The following is a 22,150-nucleotide window of genomic DNA, read 5'->3' as shown; positions in this document are numbered from 1 at the left end:
GACTGTGAGATTCTCATTCATCTGTGGTATTTTAGTTTTTTGTTGTTGTGGCAACGAGTGCGTTGCCATGTCAACGTAAACAAACATGGCGGAGGACAGACGACAATACGTTTGTGTTTTAATGGTTTTAATGTAAAAAAAAAAGAAAAAGAAAGAAGAATCTTCAGTTGTTACAGGTATGTAAATGTGTTAATGTAAATAAATAGATAAGAAATGATTATGTTAAGTTGAGAAACCGTGATTTATAATAATAGTATCCTAATCTGGTTTGACAGACTACTTCCATATGTGTTAACGGACAAGTAATGAACCAAACGGACCAGTGATAGAACCAGTAATGGACCAGTACAGTATACTGGGCCGGATTGGAGAAGGAGCCCATGGCATCGTTTTCAAAGCCAAACACATAGAGGTAAGTCGGCTCTATGCACAGCAGCCATATTATCACGTCCTTCACAGGTGTTGCCAATGATACTAATGAATGCTCTGTTCCATTTAGTGTAGCACAGTTGTTCTCAGATTTTTCAATTTCCACGACCCCCATAACTCTGAGAGTGTACAGATGGAACCAATGATGTGGCGGAATAGCGATGTGTAACCCAATGGTACTAATGAAGGCTCTGTTCCATTCTGGTCAAACAGAGTCAGGGTGCTGATATTGTGCATGTTGGCTCACTGGAAACACTGTGCTACACCAGTGGGTCTAAAATGTGGGTCCAGGGACCCTCGTGGTCCCTTAAGGGGTTTCCAAATGGCCCCTTATGGGTGTGTAACTCTGAGAGGTTGTACCACCTGTGAATGTCTTCACAATATGGCTGCTGTGCATAGAGCCTATTATCTGTCTGTCTCTCCTATACTGTCTCCCTCTCAGCTTTCCTTGTTGCTTCATGCAACGTATGTACAAATAGCCTACTTTATGTTGCATCATTATCTGGAAATAAAGGGTCATTCTGATTCTGATTCAGAACTCTCTCTTCAATCACTCCTGTTCTCTCTTGCTCTCTCCCTCTGTCTGTCTGTCTGTCTGTCTGTCTGTCTGTGTCTGTGTTTATATCTCTCTCAGACAGGGGAGACGGTAGCGTTGAAGAAAATAGCACTGAGGAGACTGGAGGATGGGATTCCAACCCAGGTTCTCAGGGAGATCAAAGCCTTGCAAGAGATAGAAGACAACCAGTATGTAGGTGTCTGTCTGTCTGTGTCCTCTGCATTTACCCATCTTAAATATTAGGAGTATTATGGCTCCCAGAGAGCAGTTCGTTTTTGTCTTGCTCAGCAATACTTCAACACACACCCAGTAAGAAGTAGAACATGATATACTGTTGGCTCATTGGTTGAGAAACACTGTAAACTTGGAAATAATGCTAATGGAAGGACAACTCATGACCTCTCCTCTCCAGGTCGTGAAGTTAAAGGCCGGCTTTCCTCATGGTACGGGCTTTGTTCTGGTGTTTGAGTACATGCTGTCAGACCTGTCCGAGGTCATCCGGAACTCCAGACGACCTCTGACCCCATCACAGGTCAAAGGTTACATGATGATGCTGCTGAGGGGAGTGGCCTTCCTCCATCACAACAATATCATGCACCGGGTATGGTGTGCGTGTGTGCGTGTGTGTGTGTGTGTGTGTGTCCGTGCGTGCGTGCGTGTGTGCGTGTGCGAGAAAAAGAGACTCAAATGGCGACTGTCAAAACAAACCTTTATCGCAGAGAGGCTAAGTCGGGGAAACGTTTACTTGCCAGTTGTAAATTAATCACTGCTCCAGGGTACTGCGTTTTTTTAATTAACAGTTCATTTAGGCTGCATCATAAGTCATAAGATGAAGTGAATGGTAGCGTTGTGTTGTGGTCAGCAAAGTTGGACTTCCCCCACTCACACCCTCTCCATTTCATGCATAAAATTCCCACGCAGGTGAACAGCTGATTTTTACTACTACTCTGACGTAACACCCAACACCCTGTGACCCCTTTGTGAATGGTGTGACCAATGATTCAAAACCATTAAGCTGTCTACCTGTCACCAGCACTCATGTTTCTAAAAGAGCAATATAATTATTCTTACCTTCTTGACTTTATTCTGTCTGTCTGTCTGTCTGTCTGTCTGTCTGTCTGTCTGTCTGTCTGTCTGTCTGTCTGTCTGTCTGTCTGTCTGTCTGTTTGTCTGTGTGTACACAGGATTTGAAGCCAGCTAACCTGTTAATCAGTTCTTCAGGCCATTTGAAGATCGCTGACTTTGGTTTGGCCAGACTGTTCTCCAATCAGACAGACAGACTGTACAGCCACCAAGTAGCTACCAGGTATGGTGTACTGTGTGTGTGTGTGTGTGTGTGTGTGTGTGTGTGTGTGTGTGTGTGTGTGTGTGTGTGTGTGTGTGTGTGTGTGTGTGTGTGTGTGTGTGTGTGTGTGTGTGTGTGTGTGTGTGTGTGTGTGTGTGTGTGTGTGTGTGTGTGTGTGTGCGCGCGCACGCATGTGGAATCTAAATAAATAAGATATACAGTACATTACATATATATTGTGTGTGTGTGTGTGTGTGTGTGTGTGTGTGTGTGTGTGTGTGTGTGTGTGTGTGTGTGTGTGTGTGTGTGTGTGTGTGTGTGTGTGTGTGTGTGTGTGTGTGTGTGTGTGTGTGTGTGTGTGTGTAGGTGGTACAGAGCACCAGAATTGCTGTACGGAGCCCGAAAATATGACGAGGGAGTGGATCTGTGGTGAGGAGACTGTTTAGCTGTCTGAACATGAAAGAATATAAAGTTACCTCTGGTAAAATATTACCGCTATTTCACCTTTCAATAGAAAAGTGACGTGTGTGTGTGTGTGTGTGTGTGTGTGTGTGTGTGTGTGTGTGTGTGTGTGTGTGTGTGTGTGTGTGTGTGTGTGTGTGTGTGTGTGTGTGTGTGTGTGTGTGTGTGTGTGTGTGTGTTTTCAGGGCAGTAGGGTGTATCTTTGGGGAGTTGTTAAACTCCTCTCCCCTGTTCCCCGGGGAGAACGATATCGAACAGCTCTGCTGTGTGCTCCGAGTTCTGGGAACGCCCAACAAGGACGTCTGGCCTGTAAGACACACACACACACACACACACACACACACACACACACACACACACACACACACACACACACACACACACACACACACACACACACACACACACACACACACACACACACACACACACACACACACACACTGTTGTGTGCACAGAGAGAGGTGCTGCTGATGGTATAACTATAATTTTGAATACATCCACATTTTAGAATGCCATTTTCACCTTTTCTCTCTCTCTCTCTCTCTCTCTCTCTCTCTCTCTCTCTCTAGGAGATAGTAGAGTTACCTGATTATAATAAAATCACCTTTAAAGAGAATCCTGCGATCCCTTTGGAGGAGATAGTTCCAGACGCACCCCCCCAGGCTGTTGACCTGCTCAATAAGTTCCTCATTTATCCTTCAAAACAGCGCTGTCCAGCCACAGAGGTACACACACGCACACGCACACACACACACACACACGTTGGCATAACTATAATTGTGAAGACTTCATTATTCGCCTGATCACAAATATTTTAGATATTTGCAATTATTTTGTATAATCAGAATCGTCTCTGTTCATCTCTATAAGTTCATCTGTTGTTAAAAATATCGGAAATAGCAGAATTACAAGCTCACAACCCGCCGCGATGCGAAGTGTCGTGTTTGTAGATGAGCTATTTTCACTGTTTATGAACATGTTTGAAGGTATAAAAGTATTAAAATATATGGTCTGTTTAGGCCATAGTACGTTATTTAGATTATTGGTACCTGTCATTGTAAGTTGTCATATCTGCCCTGTGCAATGTTTTTGTTTACAAAGCCTAGAAGCCACACAGAAATGTAATTTTAGTTATATCCCACATGTTGAATGCCAAAAACACAAATTGTTAATCGCAATTATTTGCATGACAATGAATCCATTAAGACTGCGAACGCATCTGTGTCATTTTAAGATTTATTTATTCCAAAATAGCAGATATACAAGCTCATAGCGCTCAAATGTCACCTAAATCCGAACAGTTTAAAAAAAAAAAACTAATGTTGCTCTATCAGTGGTTCTCAAACCTTTTCATGTCAAGGACCCCCATCTCAAAATGTTTTGTTCCAGGGACCCCCAGAAGCAAAGATCTGAGTTACAAATGTTGGCTTTAAAAAAATGTGTATTCAAAGATTTGCACACATTTTCAAGATTTTTCTAAAATAGCAGATCTACAAGCTGAATAGCCAAAGAAATCTTAAAATGACACAGATGCGTTTCCGGATTGAATGGGTTAAGCGCAATACAGGCGCAATACATGTCCGTACTCAGAAAGGGAGGTGACATAACTTTGTCCGAACCCCGACTTGGAGTATGTTATGTGCTTTAATCGTCAACAAAAATGTGATGATCGTGACAGCCCTACTCTCTCTCTCTCTCTCTCTCTCTCTCTCTCTCTCTCTCTCTCTCTCTGTCTCTCTCTCTCTCTCTGTCTCTCTCTCTCTCCCCCCCCCCCCCCCCCTCCAGGCTCTCCTCCACTCGTACTTCTTCTCCTCTCCTCTCCCTGCTCACCACTCTGAGCTTCCCATTCCTCAGAGAGGGGGGGGCCGCCACCCGCCCCAACGGCCCCACCCCTCTGCAGACCTGCCCCTGCAGCACAGCCTGGTAGACCCCGCGCTGCTGCAGCCGCACGCCACCTGCCTCTGAACAACGCCCCGCCCCCCCAACCAATCACAGCGGACCACGAAGTCAAAGCATAACATCGATATTACTAACATGTTAAAGATGATTTAACTTAAGGCAGTGGTTCTCGAACTTTTTCATGTCAAGGACCCACACATTGATATACTCTATATTTGTTCGTGGACCCCCATCTGAAAATATGTTGTGACACGGACCCCCCATACAAGATTAGTGTTTTTTTTTTCTTCTTTTTTTTTGGAAAATAGCAGATCTACACGCTCACAATGCGTCTCATCATGATGCGTTGTGAGCTTGTAGATCAGATCTTTTTTCAAATAGCTGATGTATTATAGGGCAGGGGTCTTCAACGTTTTCAGGCCAAGGACCCCCTAGCTGAGAGAGAGATGAAGCAGGGACCCCCTCTATATTGTATAAAATTGTGTTTCAGATTAAACTTTTTTTGTTTACTTGGTCTGCTCTTTTTTCCCTCTACAAAAATAGCAGATCTACAAGCTCACAACGCCTCGCAGCGCGAGGCGTTGTGAGCTTGTAGATCTACTATTTTGGCTAAAGTTCTCGACAGAAAAGGGATGCTAAAAAAAAATCATATCACACAAAGATTTGGCGGACCAACTGTAGTAACTCTGAGGACACCATTGGGGTCCCGGACCCCCTGTTGAAGACCCCTGTTATAGGGAAACTGATATTGATGCTATATTAACACATCTTGCTGGGGACCTCCATGAAGCCCCTCAGGGACCCCTGGGCCCCGGATAGCACTTTGCCTCTGTTGTAAGTGATATTTTTTGATTAAGACAAAATAAATTGTTTTGTTAAAAAGACCAAGCTCTATATTCCAATGGTAATAGTTTTTATAGAGTGTTTGTCTCCCTGTCTCTCCATCTCACCGGAAAGGTGGGTTGCAAATTTCATGCAAACAGGAGAGAGAACACCCTCAAAGATCATGTATCAACTTGTGTTCTAGTTCCAAAAGGGTCTGCTATAATTATTTATTTGTTTCATCACTTCCAATTTCACTTGTTTATCCTGTATCCGGCATGAGTCCTCTCTCATGAAAATGTATTTTCTGTTTATTCAAGAGCTAGAAAGTACGACTATTACTGAACAAACATTTTAATATTATATTATATTATATTGAATTATCCTGCAGGTTCAATGACATAGCAACCATCATGTGTAAAAGCTGTATGTTTCCTGTTCATTGTCTCGAGGCGTTATTAAGTTCAGACAATATTTGTTTGTTTGACTGAATCAAATCTCACAGTATTTTTGACTGATAACCTGATAAATGTGACAATATTTTGTAGGATGACTGTTTGTTCCCACATAACATACACACACAACTTATGACATTTGATAAATGATTATTAGTAATGTGGATATGATGAATAAACGTGTGGCAGCATTCATTGTTGATATGACAGTCTATTAAGTTCAGAAAATGATGGGTGTTCTATCTTATGAGACAGTTAGTTATTATAGACACAAGTCTACAGGAGTCTCATTTGTTTAAATATGTTTTAAAAAGTTTAAATATTTACCAAAATGAAAAGAGTTGTAGATACAATTCAGATTTTTTTTAAATACACTTTTATTCAGATGTTTGACTGTGATGGTTTATTAACTTTAAACACTGAAAGGATAACACAAAAAGTGTCATCCCAGACTAGCAAAGTAAGCTGTGGTTATGTGAGTCCGGGGGTGGAGGTGTGCATGTGTACCAGTATTGATTTTGACCCAAAAATAAATACATTTCGTTTTAGTCATAGTCTTTTGAATAAAATTCCATGTAGTTTTTGTCATATTTTAGTCATCTGAAATGTTTTAGTTTTTGTCTAGATTTAGTCGTCTAGATATCATAAGATTATAGTCGACTAAATCTACAGTTGATTTAGTCGATTAAAATGTATTTTGATGGCGTCGTAATGGCTGATTTTACACTTGGTTGCATGCTGAAAATATTGATTTACAAGCTCGTAGATCGGCTATTTTCAGAGCGCAACACCCGAGCGCATCCAAACAAAATGACTTGTCTTTTAGTTCTACTGGATCTCTTCTCCACTAGTCCCTCACTAACATTTTAGGCTAGTTTTTATTTGTTGACAAAATTATCAATATTTTAGTCTTAGTTTTAGTCATCATAGCTTAGTTTTTATTTAGTTTTAGTCAGTGAGAAAAGGTAGTCGACGAACATTTTTCTTCATAGTTTTAGTCAGATCAACACTGACCTGCACGTTCTTACTCCTAGGTTATAACCATCTATTTACATGTATTCTAACAGTGTGTTTAACCTTAACTAAAGTTGATTAATTAAACCCATGCCTACACTAAAGCATTCTAACAATTCCTGTGTAACAAAACACTGGTATAAGGAGGGATAAACTGTAAAAGTGCTGATCCTTCACAAGATCTGTGACCTCAACTAACATCAACCTAATCTGAACTCATCCAAATGAGAACATAGACTTATTTGGTTACAAACAAACAACTACTAGACAACATGTGTCTTCCAGAGTGGATTTTAACCAAATGAACCCTAGTGCCCCTACGGACCGATCGTGTCATCTTAAGACACCTCTTACACACAAAGGAAGTTTTCCCTAACTGGTCATACTGTATATGAGCATGCTATAGTAAGTAGGCCCTAAGGTATAGGGCATAGCAGTGGCGGCCATTTTCTGGTTCCACTCCAAAATACTCAATGCATTTTTCCTATTGACATTTCCAAAAATATTTGTATCAATTAATTTAAGCCTAGAATCAAGCCATCCAGGGTCCTGGTGAATCATGACCATAAAACACATTTTTCTGTGATTTTATTTTATTTTATATATAATTATATGATATACTATATTTAATAAATACCCTTTGTTTTGCTGTTTTCAAAAAAAAAATCTCACAGAATCAAACGTTTTATGGTCATGATTCACCAGGACCCTGGATGGCTTGATTCTAGGCTTAAATGAATTGATATAAATATTTTTGGAAATGTCAATGGGAAAAATGCATTGAGTATTTTGGAGTGGAACCAGAAAATGGCCGCCACTGCTATGCCCTATAAGGTATTTTCATATTTTCAAATATTGCCCCTTTGAAAAAGGTTGGGACACCTGCCCTATGCTTTAAACCAGTGGTGGGAAGAGTACTAAAATGTTTTACTTAAGTGAAAGTATCAATGCTGCAATGTAGAAATACTCGAGTGAAAGATGCGCAAGACCATGAATCCACACATTTGCATTGACAAAGCATTGGCAGATTCCGCCCCAAAGGTAGAATAAAAGTGCGGCGTGACCGTGCCCTTACAAGTAAGTCTGCCCTTACAAGCCTGGAATAAAAAATGTACTTGAGTAAAAGTACAAAAGTATTGGTATCAAAATGTAGCTACTTAACGTACAAAAAGTAAAAGTACTCATTATGCAGAATGCCCCATTTCACAAGTTTTCAAATGTATAAAATCTATATCGTTTGAAAATAGCAGAACTACAAGCTCACAATGCGACGCATTGTGAGCTTGTAGATAGGCTATTTTCAAATGGTTGAAATGTATGGGCTGAAGTGTTTTGTAATAATAATCAAAATCTACAAAGTAACTAGTAACTAAAGTTTTCAAATAATTGTAGTGGAGTGAAGTATAATATTTGTGGAGTGAAGTATAATATTTGCCTCTGAGATGTAGTGGAGTAGAAGTAAAAGTACTGAAAATTGGAAATACTCCAGGAGAGTAAAATGACCTCAAATTTACCTCAGTACAGTACAGTACTTGAGTAAATGTACTTTACACCAGTGCTTTAAACCCATGCTACACTTACTGTATCCATTCTATCAGTGTCTAACCTGAACTGAAGTTAATTTATTAAACCATTTAACAATTCTAACAATTCCTGTGTAACAAAACAATGGTATAAGGAGGGTTAAAGTGTCTAAGTGTTGATCATTCTGATGGCCTTCACAAGAACTGTGACCTGAACTAACATCAACCTCATTTGAACTCATCCAAATGAGAACATAGACTTATTTGGTTACAAACCAACCTCTGGAGTGGATTTGAACCACATGACTGGATTTGATTTGACTAGCTGGTGCCATAGCAACCAGTGCTCCTGGAGTCCACATAAAAACATACAAACAAATACAGTTAAAAACATAAATGCAACATTATGACAAGTCAGTACTCAACACACAATACATAATAAACCAACTAACACAAACAAGGAAAGAAAGCAGACTAATAGGCTCTATGCACAGCAGCCATGTTATCACTTCTTTCACAGGTGTTACCAATGATACTAATGAAGGCTCTGTTCCATTTAGTGTAGCACAGTGGTTTCCACGACCCCCATAACTCTGAGAGTGTACAAATGGAACCAAATGGACCCTTACGGGTCCATTTGGTTCCATTTGTACACTCTCAGAATTACACACCTGTAAGGGGCCATTTGGAAGCCCATGAGGGTCCCTGGACACCAACTGTAGACCCACTGGTGTAACAGAGTGTTTCCAGTGAGCCAACATGCACAATATCAGCACCCTGACTATGTTTGACCAGAATGGAAACACCTGTGAATGTCTTCATAATATGGCTGCTGTGAATAGAGCCTATCAATTAACCATGACCTTGACAATGACCTTTCAAACACATCAACACATTTTTATGTCATACAAATATTGCACACTCAGAGTTACAGATCTGTAATGGTTCATTATGAACCCCTCAATGAACCCCCCTGAGGGTCCCTGGACCCCACTTTGAGAACCCCTGACTTGACACAACCCTGCTAGGCAGCCTGCAGCCTGGCAGAGATATGCGCTCTGAGGCCCTTTTGTAGTTCATTATCAATTGATTATGTGCTTTACTTGTGATTTTTATGTTTTCTTCATAATTTGTTCTTGTTTTCTTTTTTTAACACGTTTGTTTTTCTAGTTTGCATCCTTTACTTGGTCCGCTCCTTTTTTCCCTCTACACCAGTGATTCCCAACCTGTGGACCGGGGCCAACTGGTGGGCCGTAAGGCTATTGCGAGAGGGCCCCCCAATAGGCTCTATGCACAGCAGCCATATTATCACTTCCTTCACAGGTGTTACCAATGATACTAATGAAGGCTCTGTTCCATTTAGTGTAGCACAGTGGTTTCCACGACCCACATAACTCTGAGAGTGTACAAATGGAATCCATTTGGTTCCATGTGTACACTCTCAGAGTTACACACCTGTAAGGGGCCATTTGGAAGCCCATGACCCCAACTGTAGATCCACTGGTAACAGAGTGTTTCCAGTAAGCCAACATGCACAATATCAGCACCCTGACCTGACTCTGTTTGACCAGAATTGAACAGAGCCTTCATTAGTATCATTGGTAACACCTGTGAATGTCTTCATAATACTACTGTGAATAGAGCCTATCATTTCCCAAACACTCTATGTATAAAATAATATGAATATTAAAAAAAAATGATGTAAAACAAGGGTCATTGTAATTTTTTCAGATGGGTGACACGAATACTTTAGAGCAGTGGTCTTCAACGTTTTCAGGCCAAGGACCCCCTAGCTGACACAGAGATGAAGCAGGGACCCCCTCTATATTGTATAGAATTGTTTCAGATTAAACTATTTTCCCCCTCTACACCTCTATACCTCTTAGCCAAAAATAGCAGATCTACAAGTTCACAACGCCTCGATCTGCTATTTTTGGCTAAAGTTCTCCTCAGAAAAGGGATGCTAGGGTTGAAGGGGTAAAAAAAATAATCATATCACACAAAGATTTGGCGACCCCCCTGTAGTAACTCTGTGGACCCCCTAGGCTAGGGGTCCCGGACCCCCTGTTGAAGACGCCTGCTTTCGAGATTTTCAAGTGGGCACAGATCCAGAACAGGGTTGGGGACCACTGCTCTACACCAAATACCTTTGCTGAAATTAGATGATCTACAACAGTGGTTCTCAAAGTGGGGTCCGGGACCCCTAGGGGGTCCTCAGAGTTACTTTGGTGGGGCCTCCAAATCTTTGTGTGATTGAAACTTCTTTTTTTTTGCATTTGCATTAAGCACTTGAACCCTAGAATAGAAAGATAAAGAGGGGAACATTAGCCAAAAATTGCAGGTCTACAAGCTCAGATCTGGGGGGTACAAGTACAGGTTTTCTAAGTATTGAGGGTTTAAGTGGTTACTGGCTGAAAATACATATTAACATGAATCCCAACACAACGCTACACAAGTCCAGTGGTGGAAAGTAACTAAGTACATTTACTTAAGTACTGTACTTAAGTACATGAGGTAGCCTACTTGTACTTTACTATTTCCAATTTCCAATACTTTAACTTCTACTCCACTACATCTCAGATCCAAATTATGTACTTTTACTCCACTACAATTATTTTAAAACTTTAGCCACTGGTTACTTTGTAGATTTTGAGTATTATTACAAACATACATTAACCACTTCAGCCCTTTATACATTTTGGCCATTTGAAAATAGCTGATCTACAAGCTCACAATGCGTCGCATCGCAACGCATTGTGAGCTTGTAGATCTGCTATTTTCAAAAGATTTTTATACATTTGAAAACTTGAAATGGGACATTCTGCAAAATGAGTACTTTTACTTTAGGTACTTTAAGTACATTTTGATGCCACTACTTTGGTACTTTTACTCAAGTACATTTTGAATTACAGACTTTTACTTAACAGAGTATTTCTATTGTGCAGTGTTCATACTTTTACTTGAGTAAAAAATGTGAGTACTTTTCCCCACCACACACAAGTCTATGAAGCTATCTATTAATTTAACAAAGGTATGAAAATGTGTAATCTGCAACCCTGCTTCACCTGTTTCTCAGCTAAGGGGTCCTTGGACTGGGAAACATTGAAAACCCCTGATCTACAAAGATAATAACATTTTTATTTTTTTTATTTTTTTTATTTACCTATGAGGACATAGCCAGAAAGGGGTCGCTCGGGTTCAAGTGGTTCATTTGAATCCCTTTGCAGTCAGTCGTGTCTCATGAGCCTGCAGCACTTTGAATGTTTTGAATGAAAGGTAGGCTGTTAAACAAACAAGTAGGAAAATGAATACAGGACACTCCAATGGTCTAAATACAGCTATTAAAGCTTAATGCTGAGTCCTGTCTACAGTCACATGAGAGGACTTCTGTAGAATGAAGACACAAGCTCTGTTGGGTGTTGTGATAGGTAAGTGCTGCTTGTCTCCTATATGACTGTTAATATGACTGTTAATATGACTGTTGACATGACTGTTAACCCATTAAAGACCGGGAACACATCTGTGTCATTTTAGATTTATTTGGCTATTCAAAAATAGCAGATCTACATGCTCATAGCGTGGCACTCGGTGCCGTGCTATGAGCATATAGATCTGCTATTTTTTTGGAAGAAATGTTTTTTTGTGAAAATGTGTGCAAATCTTTGAATATACCGTATATATACATTTTTAACTCCAATCTTTGCTTCAATATTTTGACATGGGGGGAGGGGAGGGTGGGGCGTGGACAAATGCATATCATTTTGGGGGTTCTTGAACCATGCAGTGATTTTATAGCAATGTAAGTTTTTTTCCCCAAAAGAAAACTGTTAGGATTTTAGAAGACATTTGTAGAATCCCCCAGAAGCAAAGATTTGAGTTGAACATGTTTGCTTTAAAGACTTGCACACATTTTCACTATGTTTAAAAAAATTGCAGATCTACAAGCTCGTAGCGCGGCACTCGGTGCCGCGCTATGAGCTTGTAGATCTGCTATTTTTGAATAGCCAAAGTATAAAATAATGGTTGCAGTGGTTACACAGACGCGTTCCCGGTTTTAATAGGGTAATATGACTGTTGATATGAATATTTGTTAGTATGAATGTTTGTAATATGCTTGGCTGTTTCAAACTGCTAATATTTCTGCTGTTCTATCAGAAATATGAACCAAATCATATCTCTGCTGTACCAGGACAGCAGAGAGTCGTGTTTTTTTTACCCGTGTCTTTTTTCCTCACTGAATTCAAAGGGACATTTTCAGATGTGCAGACAATAGGGGTTCAACAGCTAATCAAACAAATCAATTTAAACGATAATACTTTTTTTTTAAATTATTATTTTGTGTCAGGCCTATATGAAAAAGTTTTGGTGAATTGAAAAAGTAAATAGAATAATCCCTAAGAAAACAATCAGACAATAACATGTGTATTGTATTGTATTCTATCCTACAGGGCTGTGGACCCTGTCCGTATGTGTCACTCATCAGTACCATTTTGTATATGACCAAATGAACTGGACAGATGCTCAGCAGTACTGCAGGGACAAGTTCACAGACTTGGCTACTGTACACACCCTGGAGGACGTCAACACACTGACCCGGATGGTGGACTCCCTGAATAAAGTAAATATTTCTACTCATCTACACATTTCTTACACCTGCTTTTGAATCATGCAGAGGTGGAAAAAAAATCTCAATTTCTTTTTTACTTAACCCAATAAGACCGGGAAAGAATCTGTGTCATTTTTAGATTTCTTTGGCTATTCAAAAATAGCAGATATATACAAGCTTGCTTCGTTCAAGCTTGTAGATCTGCTATTTGATATTTTAGAAAAATGGTGAACATTTGTGCAAATCTTTGAATATATATTATTTAAAGTGAACATTTGTAACTCCAATCTTTGCTTCCGTGAAACTAAATATTTTGAGATGGGGGGTCTGCGGCCAAATACATTTTGGGTGGTTCTTGACATGAAAAGTTTGAGAACCACTGATATTATAGCAACATACGTTGTAGAATCCCCAGAAACAAAGATTTGCTTTAAAACAATTGTTTTATATATGCAAAGATTTGCACACATTTTCATGATTAAAACAAAATGCAGATCTACAAGCTCATAGCACAGCACTCGGTGCCACACTATGAACTTGTAGATCTGCTATTTTTTTAACAGCCAAAGAAATTACACAGATGCATTCCCTGTCTTAATGCATTAAAGGTATATTTCCCTTTCAAACAGGTTTTGAGTCATTTTAACGTCTACTTGGGATTTTGTGAGCACCCCAGACAGTATTTAAGTTGCTTATTTCATTAGATAGTTGATATTAATGTTATCCGACATGCCTCCTTCCTATATAAACCTATTGTAACTTCAAACTCCATTTTAATAAAGGAGAGATCAAGTTGATGCAAACAATGTGCTATTGAATAAAAGGTCAAACATTTTGACCTAACGTATAAGATTACCTAATAGGCAGAACCCCCCCTGAAATAGGCCCTATGCACAGCAGCCATATTGTATGACATTCACAGGTGTTATCAATGGGTGCTGATATTGTGCATGTTGGCTCACTGGAAACACTCCCAAATGGCCCTTTACGGGTGTGTAACTCTGAGAGTGTACAAATGGAACCAAATGGACCCGTAATGGGGGTCGTGGAAATCTGAAATTCAAAAATCTGATAACTACTGTGCTACACTAAATGGAACAGAGCCTTCATTAGTATCACTGGTAACACCTGTGAAGGAAGTGATAATATGGCTGCTGTGCATAGAGCCTATTGTACTTTCTCTGCCTTTTAAACAAACATTTCACATCAGATACTGTATGACAAATAACTTAATATACACAAGCCTATTATTGCAATATACAAAGAAATGACTGACAATGACAGTGCTAATAAATAATGCACCATGGCCAAAGAGAAGAATATATATCCTTAAATGTTTTTTGGTTAAAAAGTTAAAGCTCTATATTTTGATGATCTTTGCATCTTTGTTCAGTAACAGGGTTCTAGCCGCCTCTCCAGTTATTTAATAAACATAAAATACATTTTCAGATGGGTTGCCAGTTTTATCACTTCTAATTTCAATTGCTTATCCTGTATCCTGTAGGAGTACTCTCTCCTAATTGGATGAAATTGGTATCCCAACTTGAGAGAGCAGGATAGACAGGTAGACCCCTGTTACTGAACAAACATTAAATAGCAATGATTACAATAGGAATATAGAGCTATTTAACACTTATTTTAACAATTCATTAATTACCTTTTTATTTTATTTTATTAAAAGCTCCAAAGACGGCCATATGGGTCAGTTCAAAGAAGAAATTAGCACATCACAAGGCAAGGCAAATGTAATTGCCATGTGATGTGGAAAGCACTTTGAATTGCTTTTCATGAAAAGAAAAGAACATTAAGACATCAAGACTCAGAGCAAACACATGATAAAAAGGACATAACAACATTGGAAATAAAATAAAGTAGAAAATAAAATAAAAATGTCAGCTGCACTACACAAATGTCAGCTGCACTACCCCGGATTTGAACGCCGTTTCCGGCGCGATTGCTGACATTTTTAACGTTGAGCTAATAGAGCCTGCCTGCTTGCTCAGGGGATAAATTGAATCTTGACCATAAGGTCATCATTGGTGTCACATCCTGTGTCTAGGTGAGACATGACCTTTGACACGATCTACATTTCTCAATAGAAGAGCAGGGAGAATATACACCACCCCAATTGTACAAGTTATATTGGATTAACATAAATTATATTTTTTTCATAAAAGAAAACAGTTACATAGTGCCGCTTTAAAGTGCTCAGTGGTGGAAAGTAACTAAGTACATTTACTTCAGTACTGTACTTAAGTACAATGTTGAGTTATTTGTACTTTACTTGAGTATTTCCAGTTTCCAATACTTCTGGAAATTACTCCTACTCCACTACATCTCAGATCCAAATATTGTACTTTCACTCGACTTCATTTATTTGAAAACTTTAGTTACTAGTTACTTTGTAGCGTTTGATTATTATTACAAAACATACATTAACCACTTACTTCAGCCCTATATACATTTCGGCCATTTGAAAATAGAAGATCTACAAGCTCTTGAGCTTGTAGATCTGCTAATTTCAAAATATTGTTATACATTTGAAAACTTGAAATGGGATATTTTGCATAACGAGTACTTTTACTTTTGGTACTTTAAGTACATTTTGATACCAATACTTCTGTACTTTTACTCAAGTACATTTTGAATTGCGGACTTTTACTTAACAGAGCACTTCTACATTGCAGTATTGATACTTTTACCAAAGTAAAACATTTGAGTGCTTTTTACACCACTGAAAGTGCTGAAGAAAAATAAGCCAGCATTGTTGTCAAGAAGACAGTTGAATAACAATGGTGTTATTAGTGTTTAGAGAAGTTGTTAAACACATTTATGGGGAATGGTTGTGAAAAATATACCTGAAAGATTATATCAAAACGTTTTACCTCTCTCTAATAAGACGACCCGAGTGTGTAGTTGAACTACAAGTCAATCTACAAGCTTGTAGATCTGCTATTTTCACTGAATGTTGCGGGCCATAGGTTACTGATCTTTGGTGTCATTTATTTTAAGGCAGCCTGGATAGGCCTGTACAACAAGATCACCAGCTGGAGATGGTCACTGGCAGATGAACGCTTCTACAACGATGCAGAGGAACACAAGTTCAGGAACTGGGCTCCTGGCAAACCAAACAGTCATATTTGTGCCGTCATGTATGCTAACGGTAAATGGAAAGATGACATCTGTACAGCTCAGCACTATCCAATCTGCTTCAACCACACAGGTGAGATGTGTTTATTATCTCCACCAGGCCGTAACTGCCGGGGGCGGTGATTATGTTTTCGCCCCTGTCCGTGTCTGTCTGTCTGTCTGTCTGTCTGTCTGTCTGTCTGTCTGTCTGTCTGTCTGTCTGTCTGTCTGTCTGCAGCTAATATTGGGCAGTGCTGGACCGATCCGTGTGAAACACAATCCCAGTTTCTCTCTTGAGCTGTAGGTCGTACAGTCAAAATGTTTTGTCCCTGGATTCCTTGGATCACATTACACAACTCTCTCTATATATAGAGCACACCCATTTCCGCCTGGCTAGATTTTCAGCCATTTTGCGTCAGACATGATCTCTGTTGTCATGTGATCAAGATGTGTCTGTCCGATTTTTTCATATGCCATTTCAATTGTGTACAATTGCCTTTTGCGGTAGAGGCCATTTTGCAAACAATGGCACAAATGATGAACACAGGATCTGATCTGCCCCACATTTTAATCATACATTGAGGGACCTCTAAACAACGCAGAGCCAAAAGAGATTTCACTTCCACCCATTGGGGGCTCCACAAATGCTACAAATATCACCGTTTGTTCTGGCTTAACCATGCATACGCAAGAAATAATTCTCACACTCATTTGTCAAAGGGTGGCGCTATAGCACTCAATTGAAAGTGGCAACTTTGAACAGGTACAACTCATGCCCTGTTTGACCTACAACCATGAAACTTCGATACACACATGCGTCTCTTCATGCCCGACAACTTTTGTGGTCTGACTTTTGACCTCTGACCTTTAGATCTTCCACTATTTTCAATTATATGAAAAAAACATTGGTGGCACATCCTGTTCTAGGTGAGACATGACCTTTGACACGATCTACATTTTTCAATAGAAGAGCAGGGAGAATATACACCACCCCAATTGTATAAGTTATATTGTATTAACATACTCTACCATACAGATTGGACAAAATTATATTTTATTCCTATAAAAAACTGTTACATAGTGCCGCTTTATAGTGCTCAGTGGTGGAAAGTAACTATGTACATTTACTTAAGTACTCCATTCCATAGGTTACATAAATCCACATTTTATGTATGTATTGGCATCAAAATGTACTTGTCCAAAAATAGCCAATCTACAAGATGTGAGCTTGTAGCTTGGCTATTTTCGAGAAGCTGAAGTATAAAATGGGGTCTTAACCCTTTAGATTTCTTTGGCTATTCAAAAATAGCAGATATACAAGCTCATAGCGCGGCACTCGTAGATCTGCTATTTTTGAAAAATCGTGAAAATTATTTTTTAAATATTTTTTCCCGATTTTTTTTTAGGATTTTGAAAATGTTTAGAAGCGGCCTCAGGTCTTAATGGGTTAAGGTAGTAGGGTAAGTGATATTTTTTGGAATAAGACAAAAAAAATGTGTTAAAAGGTTAAAACTCTATATTCTGATAGTAATCATTGCTATAGAGTGTTTGTTCAGTCACAGGGGGTCTCCCGGTCCTTAACACTAAGGATTTTACAGTGTAGATTTGGGTCCCACGTCCCAGAGATTAAATAAATAAAACATTTATCAAACGGCGGTCCGTATGAAACGGGAGATCCATGAAATGAAAAAAAGATATCACTACCATAATGTGTTCATTCTATACAGGAACTCACTGTAGTTTACTTTCAGATCCGATAAATAAATACATCATCGTTACAAAGCCACTGACATGGTCCGAGGCTCAGAGGGAGTGCAGGGAGAAACACACAGACCTGGCCAGTGTGAGGAACCAGGCTGAGAACCAGGAGATCCAGAAGAAGATCATGAATCCCGGAGACCACCACTGGATCGGTCTGTACCGACACTCCTGGAAGTGGTCCGATGGGAGCAGCTCCTCATTCAGGGACTGGAAGGAAGGGGAACCAAATGGTGCAGGTGTACGAGAGACGTGTGCTGCCATCGAGTTTGCCAGTGGGTCCAAATTGGCAGACAGGACGTGTGACAAGAAAGCTTTCTTCATCTGCTACAGTGGTAAGTGAGAAGTGATAACCCACGGTTACTTTGGCTATAAAGTGCCACGTAAATGAATATTCTTCTGGACTATATGAGGCTCTCTGGTTCATTCGAAAACTACTCCCAATACCCTGCCAGCAATTTGACACCGATAGAAATATATTTATATTAATAATAAATGACATTACATCTACAGGTAGGTTGGTAACGTGTTATCTTTACTTAATATTCATAAATATTCATTTTTTTAATTTCACTTCATTATACTGTGAAAAATGTTGATTATTATCTGAAAACTAATCAATGAAACAAACATTGTTTCTTTTCAAAGTTGTGGTGAAGAAACAAGTGGTGAAACTGGCCATAACCTCCTCCCTGGATATGAACGACCCTGCAGTAGCGGACGCCATTTTGGAGCAGGTATAATTAAACTGTATTATTAATTAAAGGAGCACTTCACCCACTTTCAGCCTCATGTTCATATAATTGGTCCTGACTAATGCTCATTATAAGATGGAACCATTTCTTTAAAAAATACATATATATTTTGTTGGGCCTTTTCTGCCTTTATTTGATAGTATACAGTAGACTGACAGGAAATGGAGAGAGAGCCTCCATCCCGGGCCAAGATCGAACCATTTCTGTCTACTCACTCTGTGTCTCAGAGGAGGGCTGTGGACAGTTCAGAAGTTCTGCCTACCAATGACATCATTGATAGGCAGTTTTGATCATTTCAAATACGAATTCAAACTTGCTTTAATCATTTATTAATGAGAAAACATTGGCTTCTATTTATGCGTGCCAACTTTCCAGTAAGAGAAAGGCTGTAGTTTCTAAAAGCTTGGAATCCCCATTGATTATGTCATTGGTACAAAGTAGGCACTATAGGCAGGTTTCTGAACTGTCCACAGCCCTCTTCTGAGACAGAGTGAGTAGACCGAAATGGTGCCATCTCATGATGAGCATTAGTGAGGACCAATTATTTGAGGATGAGGTGGAAATGGGTGGGAAAGTTTTAGTTTTTTTTATACAAATTTAGAGTAGCCAAAAACAATGTGCCCCCTTTTTCTCCCCAATTTAGTCGTTATACCAATTGATCCCCCCTCTCCCCCACACACATGTCTGTGTTGTCATTGCTGTTGTACAAATGGAACCAAATGGACCCGGGAGGGTCCATTTGGTTCCATTTGTACACTCTCAGAGTTACACCCTCCCAAGGAACCATGAGGGTCCCTGGACCACACTTTGAGACCCACTAGTATTTCTAGTGAGCCAACATGCACAATATCAGTGAGCACCCTGACTCTGTTTGACCAGAATGGAACAGAGCCTTCATTAGTATCATTGGTAACACCTGTGAAGGAAGTCAGAAGAGGCCAAATCTTTCTCCAAAATGGCTGCGCTCTATGCACAGCAGCCATATTGGAAAGAAGTTGGGCCTCTTCCTTTCTTCCTTCACAGGTGTTACCAATGATACTAATTAAGGCTCTGTTCCATTAAGTGTAGCACAGTGGTTCTCAAACCTTTTAATTTCAAGAACCACCATAACTCTGAGAGTGTACAAATGGAACCAAATGGACCCTTACGGGTCCATTTGGTTCCATTTGTACACTCTCAGAGTTACACACCCGTAAGGGGCCATTTGGAACCCCCTCAAGGAACCATGAGGGTCCCTGGACCACACTTTGAGACCCACTGGTGTAAAGAGTGTTTCCAGTGCCGACATGCACAATATCAGCACCCTGACTCTGTTTGACCAGAATGGAAAAGAGCCTTAATTAGTATCATTGGTAACACCTGTGAAGGAAGTAAGAAGAGGCCCAATTTCTTTCCAATATGGCTGCTGTGCATAGAGCCTATAATGTAGACAAACCCAACATTATTATATACAGAGGGATGGTCTACCTGCTAGACCTTAGGCCTGCTGCTCCTCCAAACGGTGCACATGGTGGACAGGACTATGACTGGCAGGGGCGTCCTCTTCCCTAAGCCAGGCCTAAGCCTGACCGCATACGGGTACGTCCTCGGGATTCCATACACTTTCCCGGCACTCTGCAACCAGCTCTGTGTATTTTTGCCATCTTTCTTTCGTAGGCAGCTTCCATTGGCACTGTCAGTTCGATCAACAGAGCTGACTTCACGGCTGCGGACGATATTGTTATTTTGTTATAATAACTTCTGATAACTGCTGACCAGACGCTGCTAATCATTCTGCTTTGTGTGTCTCAGTTGAAGCAGAACATGAAGGACCACCAGGGGGCGCCAGCAGACATCAAAGTGAGGTGGGTGGAGCAGGCCGATGGAAGGATCTTCCACAAGGAAGACAAGAAGAAGAGGGAGAAGAAGAAATGGGAGAGGAAGCCTAGGCTAACAAAGAGGGAGCTTTAAACCCCCTTAAAGGCGCATTTCACCCATTTTCAACCTTATCTTTGTATAATTGATCTACTAATGTTCATTATAACCATTTCCATCTACTCACTTTGTGTCTCATTGGCGGGCTGGATGTGGACAGCGCAGAATCCTGCCCACCAATGATATCATCGATGGGGATTCCAAGCTAACAGAAACTACAGCCTTTTCTCTTCCTGAAAAGTTTGAATGCTGAAATAGAGGAAATTTCTCTTGCATAATAAAAAAAAAAGGTGGAAATCTTGTTTTTGATAAAAAAATATATAATTAAAATACCAAGCATGCCGACCGGTTTCTGAACTGTCCATCCCACGCCCAGTTAGCCCATATGCAGACCATGTGGGCCCGGCTAGAGCTTGCCCACTTCCATCCCATGCCCAGTTAGCCCATATGCAGACCATGTGGGCCCGGCGAAGGCTTGCCCACTTCCACCCCACGCCCAGTTAGCCCATATGCAGACCATATGCAGACCATTTGGGCCCGGCAAGGGCTTGCCCAGTTCAAGCCCACGCCCAGTTAGCCCTTATGCAGACCATGTGGGACCCTCAGAATTTGCCCAGTTATAGCCCACGCGGTACACAAGTAGCCCGCATTGAAACCATATGGGTCCCACGTGGGCGTGCTGGCTGGGAGCCCTCCTCAGAGACACAGAGTGAGTAGACGGAAATGGTGCCATCTTATAATAATAATGAGCAATATTAGTGAGGACCAATTATAAGAAGATAGGTTGAAAATGGGTGAAGTGCTCCTTTGAAGGTTCATCTGCCATAGCCATATCACTATATTCAGCCATATTTCCTTATGAAAAAGGGTCTGGATGCAATAGAAATCCTTGCTCCATTTTGTAGAATTCGATGAGAAGAGAGAGGATAGAGGTAGAGTGAGAGCAATGGGAAAGAGATGAACAGGTTGAATAAAACAATTACACATAAGTACATATATACAGATAGCTTGTGTGAAAGCAGATATATACATGCTATTTAGAACATTGGCATCATATGCAAGAGTGTAGGATCTAAATGCAACAACATGTGTAACCACTTTCATACTTTGACTATTCAAACACTGACTCACAAAAATAGCAGATATACAAGCTCATAGTGCGGCACAGATCTGCTATTCTTTTTAAATTGTGAAGATTTGTGCAAATCTTTGAATATATGTTTAAAGCGAATTGTCTTTACTCAAATCTTTGCTTCTGGGGGGTCCCTGGAACAACATATTTTGAGATGGGGGTCCGCGGCCAAATACATATAATTTTGCGGGTCCTTGACAATGAAAAGTTGGAGCACCACGAATGTAGCAACATAAGTATAAAGAACTGTTAGGATTTAGAAGACATTTGTAGAATCCCCAGAAGCAAAGATTTGAGTTACAAATGTTCGCTTTAAAAATATATAGTCAAAGATTTGCACAAATTTTCATGATTAAAAAAAAAGAAAAAAAATAGCAGATCTACAAGCTCATAGCGCGGCACTCTGTG

At 40.1% G+C, this 22,150-nt stretch overlaps 1 protein-coding gene and 1 long non-coding RNA gene across 2 annotated transcripts; both read left to right on the top strand.

Moving 5' to 3' along the window:
- The first annotated feature begins 115 nt into the window (after positions 1–115).
- Positions 116–5,058, top strand: cdk20 (cyclin dependent kinase 20). The gene is made up of 9 exons (XM_084069372.1): positions 116–176; positions 276–412; positions 1,064–1,177; positions 1,398–1,586; positions 2,170–2,291; positions 2,637–2,699; positions 2,918–3,041; positions 3,305–3,460; positions 4,521–5,058. Exons 2-9 carry the CDS (start codon positions 338–340, stop codon positions 4,698–4,700), a joined length of 1,023 nt encoding a protein of 340 aa, XP_083925498.1. The 5' UTR covers positions 116–176; positions 276–337; the 3' UTR covers positions 4,701–5,058.
- Positions 5,059–18,166: 13,108 nt separating this feature from the next.
- Positions 18,167–21,767, top strand: LOC311053610. The gene is made up of 3 exons (XR_014601661.1): positions 18,167–18,276; positions 18,590–18,678; positions 20,488–21,767. It is a non-coding gene; the product is annotated as an uncharacterized lncRNA (long non-coding RNA).
- The last annotated feature ends 383 nt before the right edge of the window (positions 21,768–22,150 follow it).

The sequence above is a fragment of the Gymnoscopelus microlampas genome (genome assembly GCF_963454915.1).
Source record: "Gymnoscopelus microlampas genome assembly, chromosome: 10".
NCBI classification, from domain to species: domain Eukaryota; kingdom Metazoa; phylum Chordata; class Actinopteri; order Myctophiformes; family Myctophidae; genus Gymnoscopelus; species Gymnoscopelus microlampas.
Note: the sequence above shows the minus strand (reverse complement) of the source record. Positions and strands in the feature narration are given on the sequence as shown.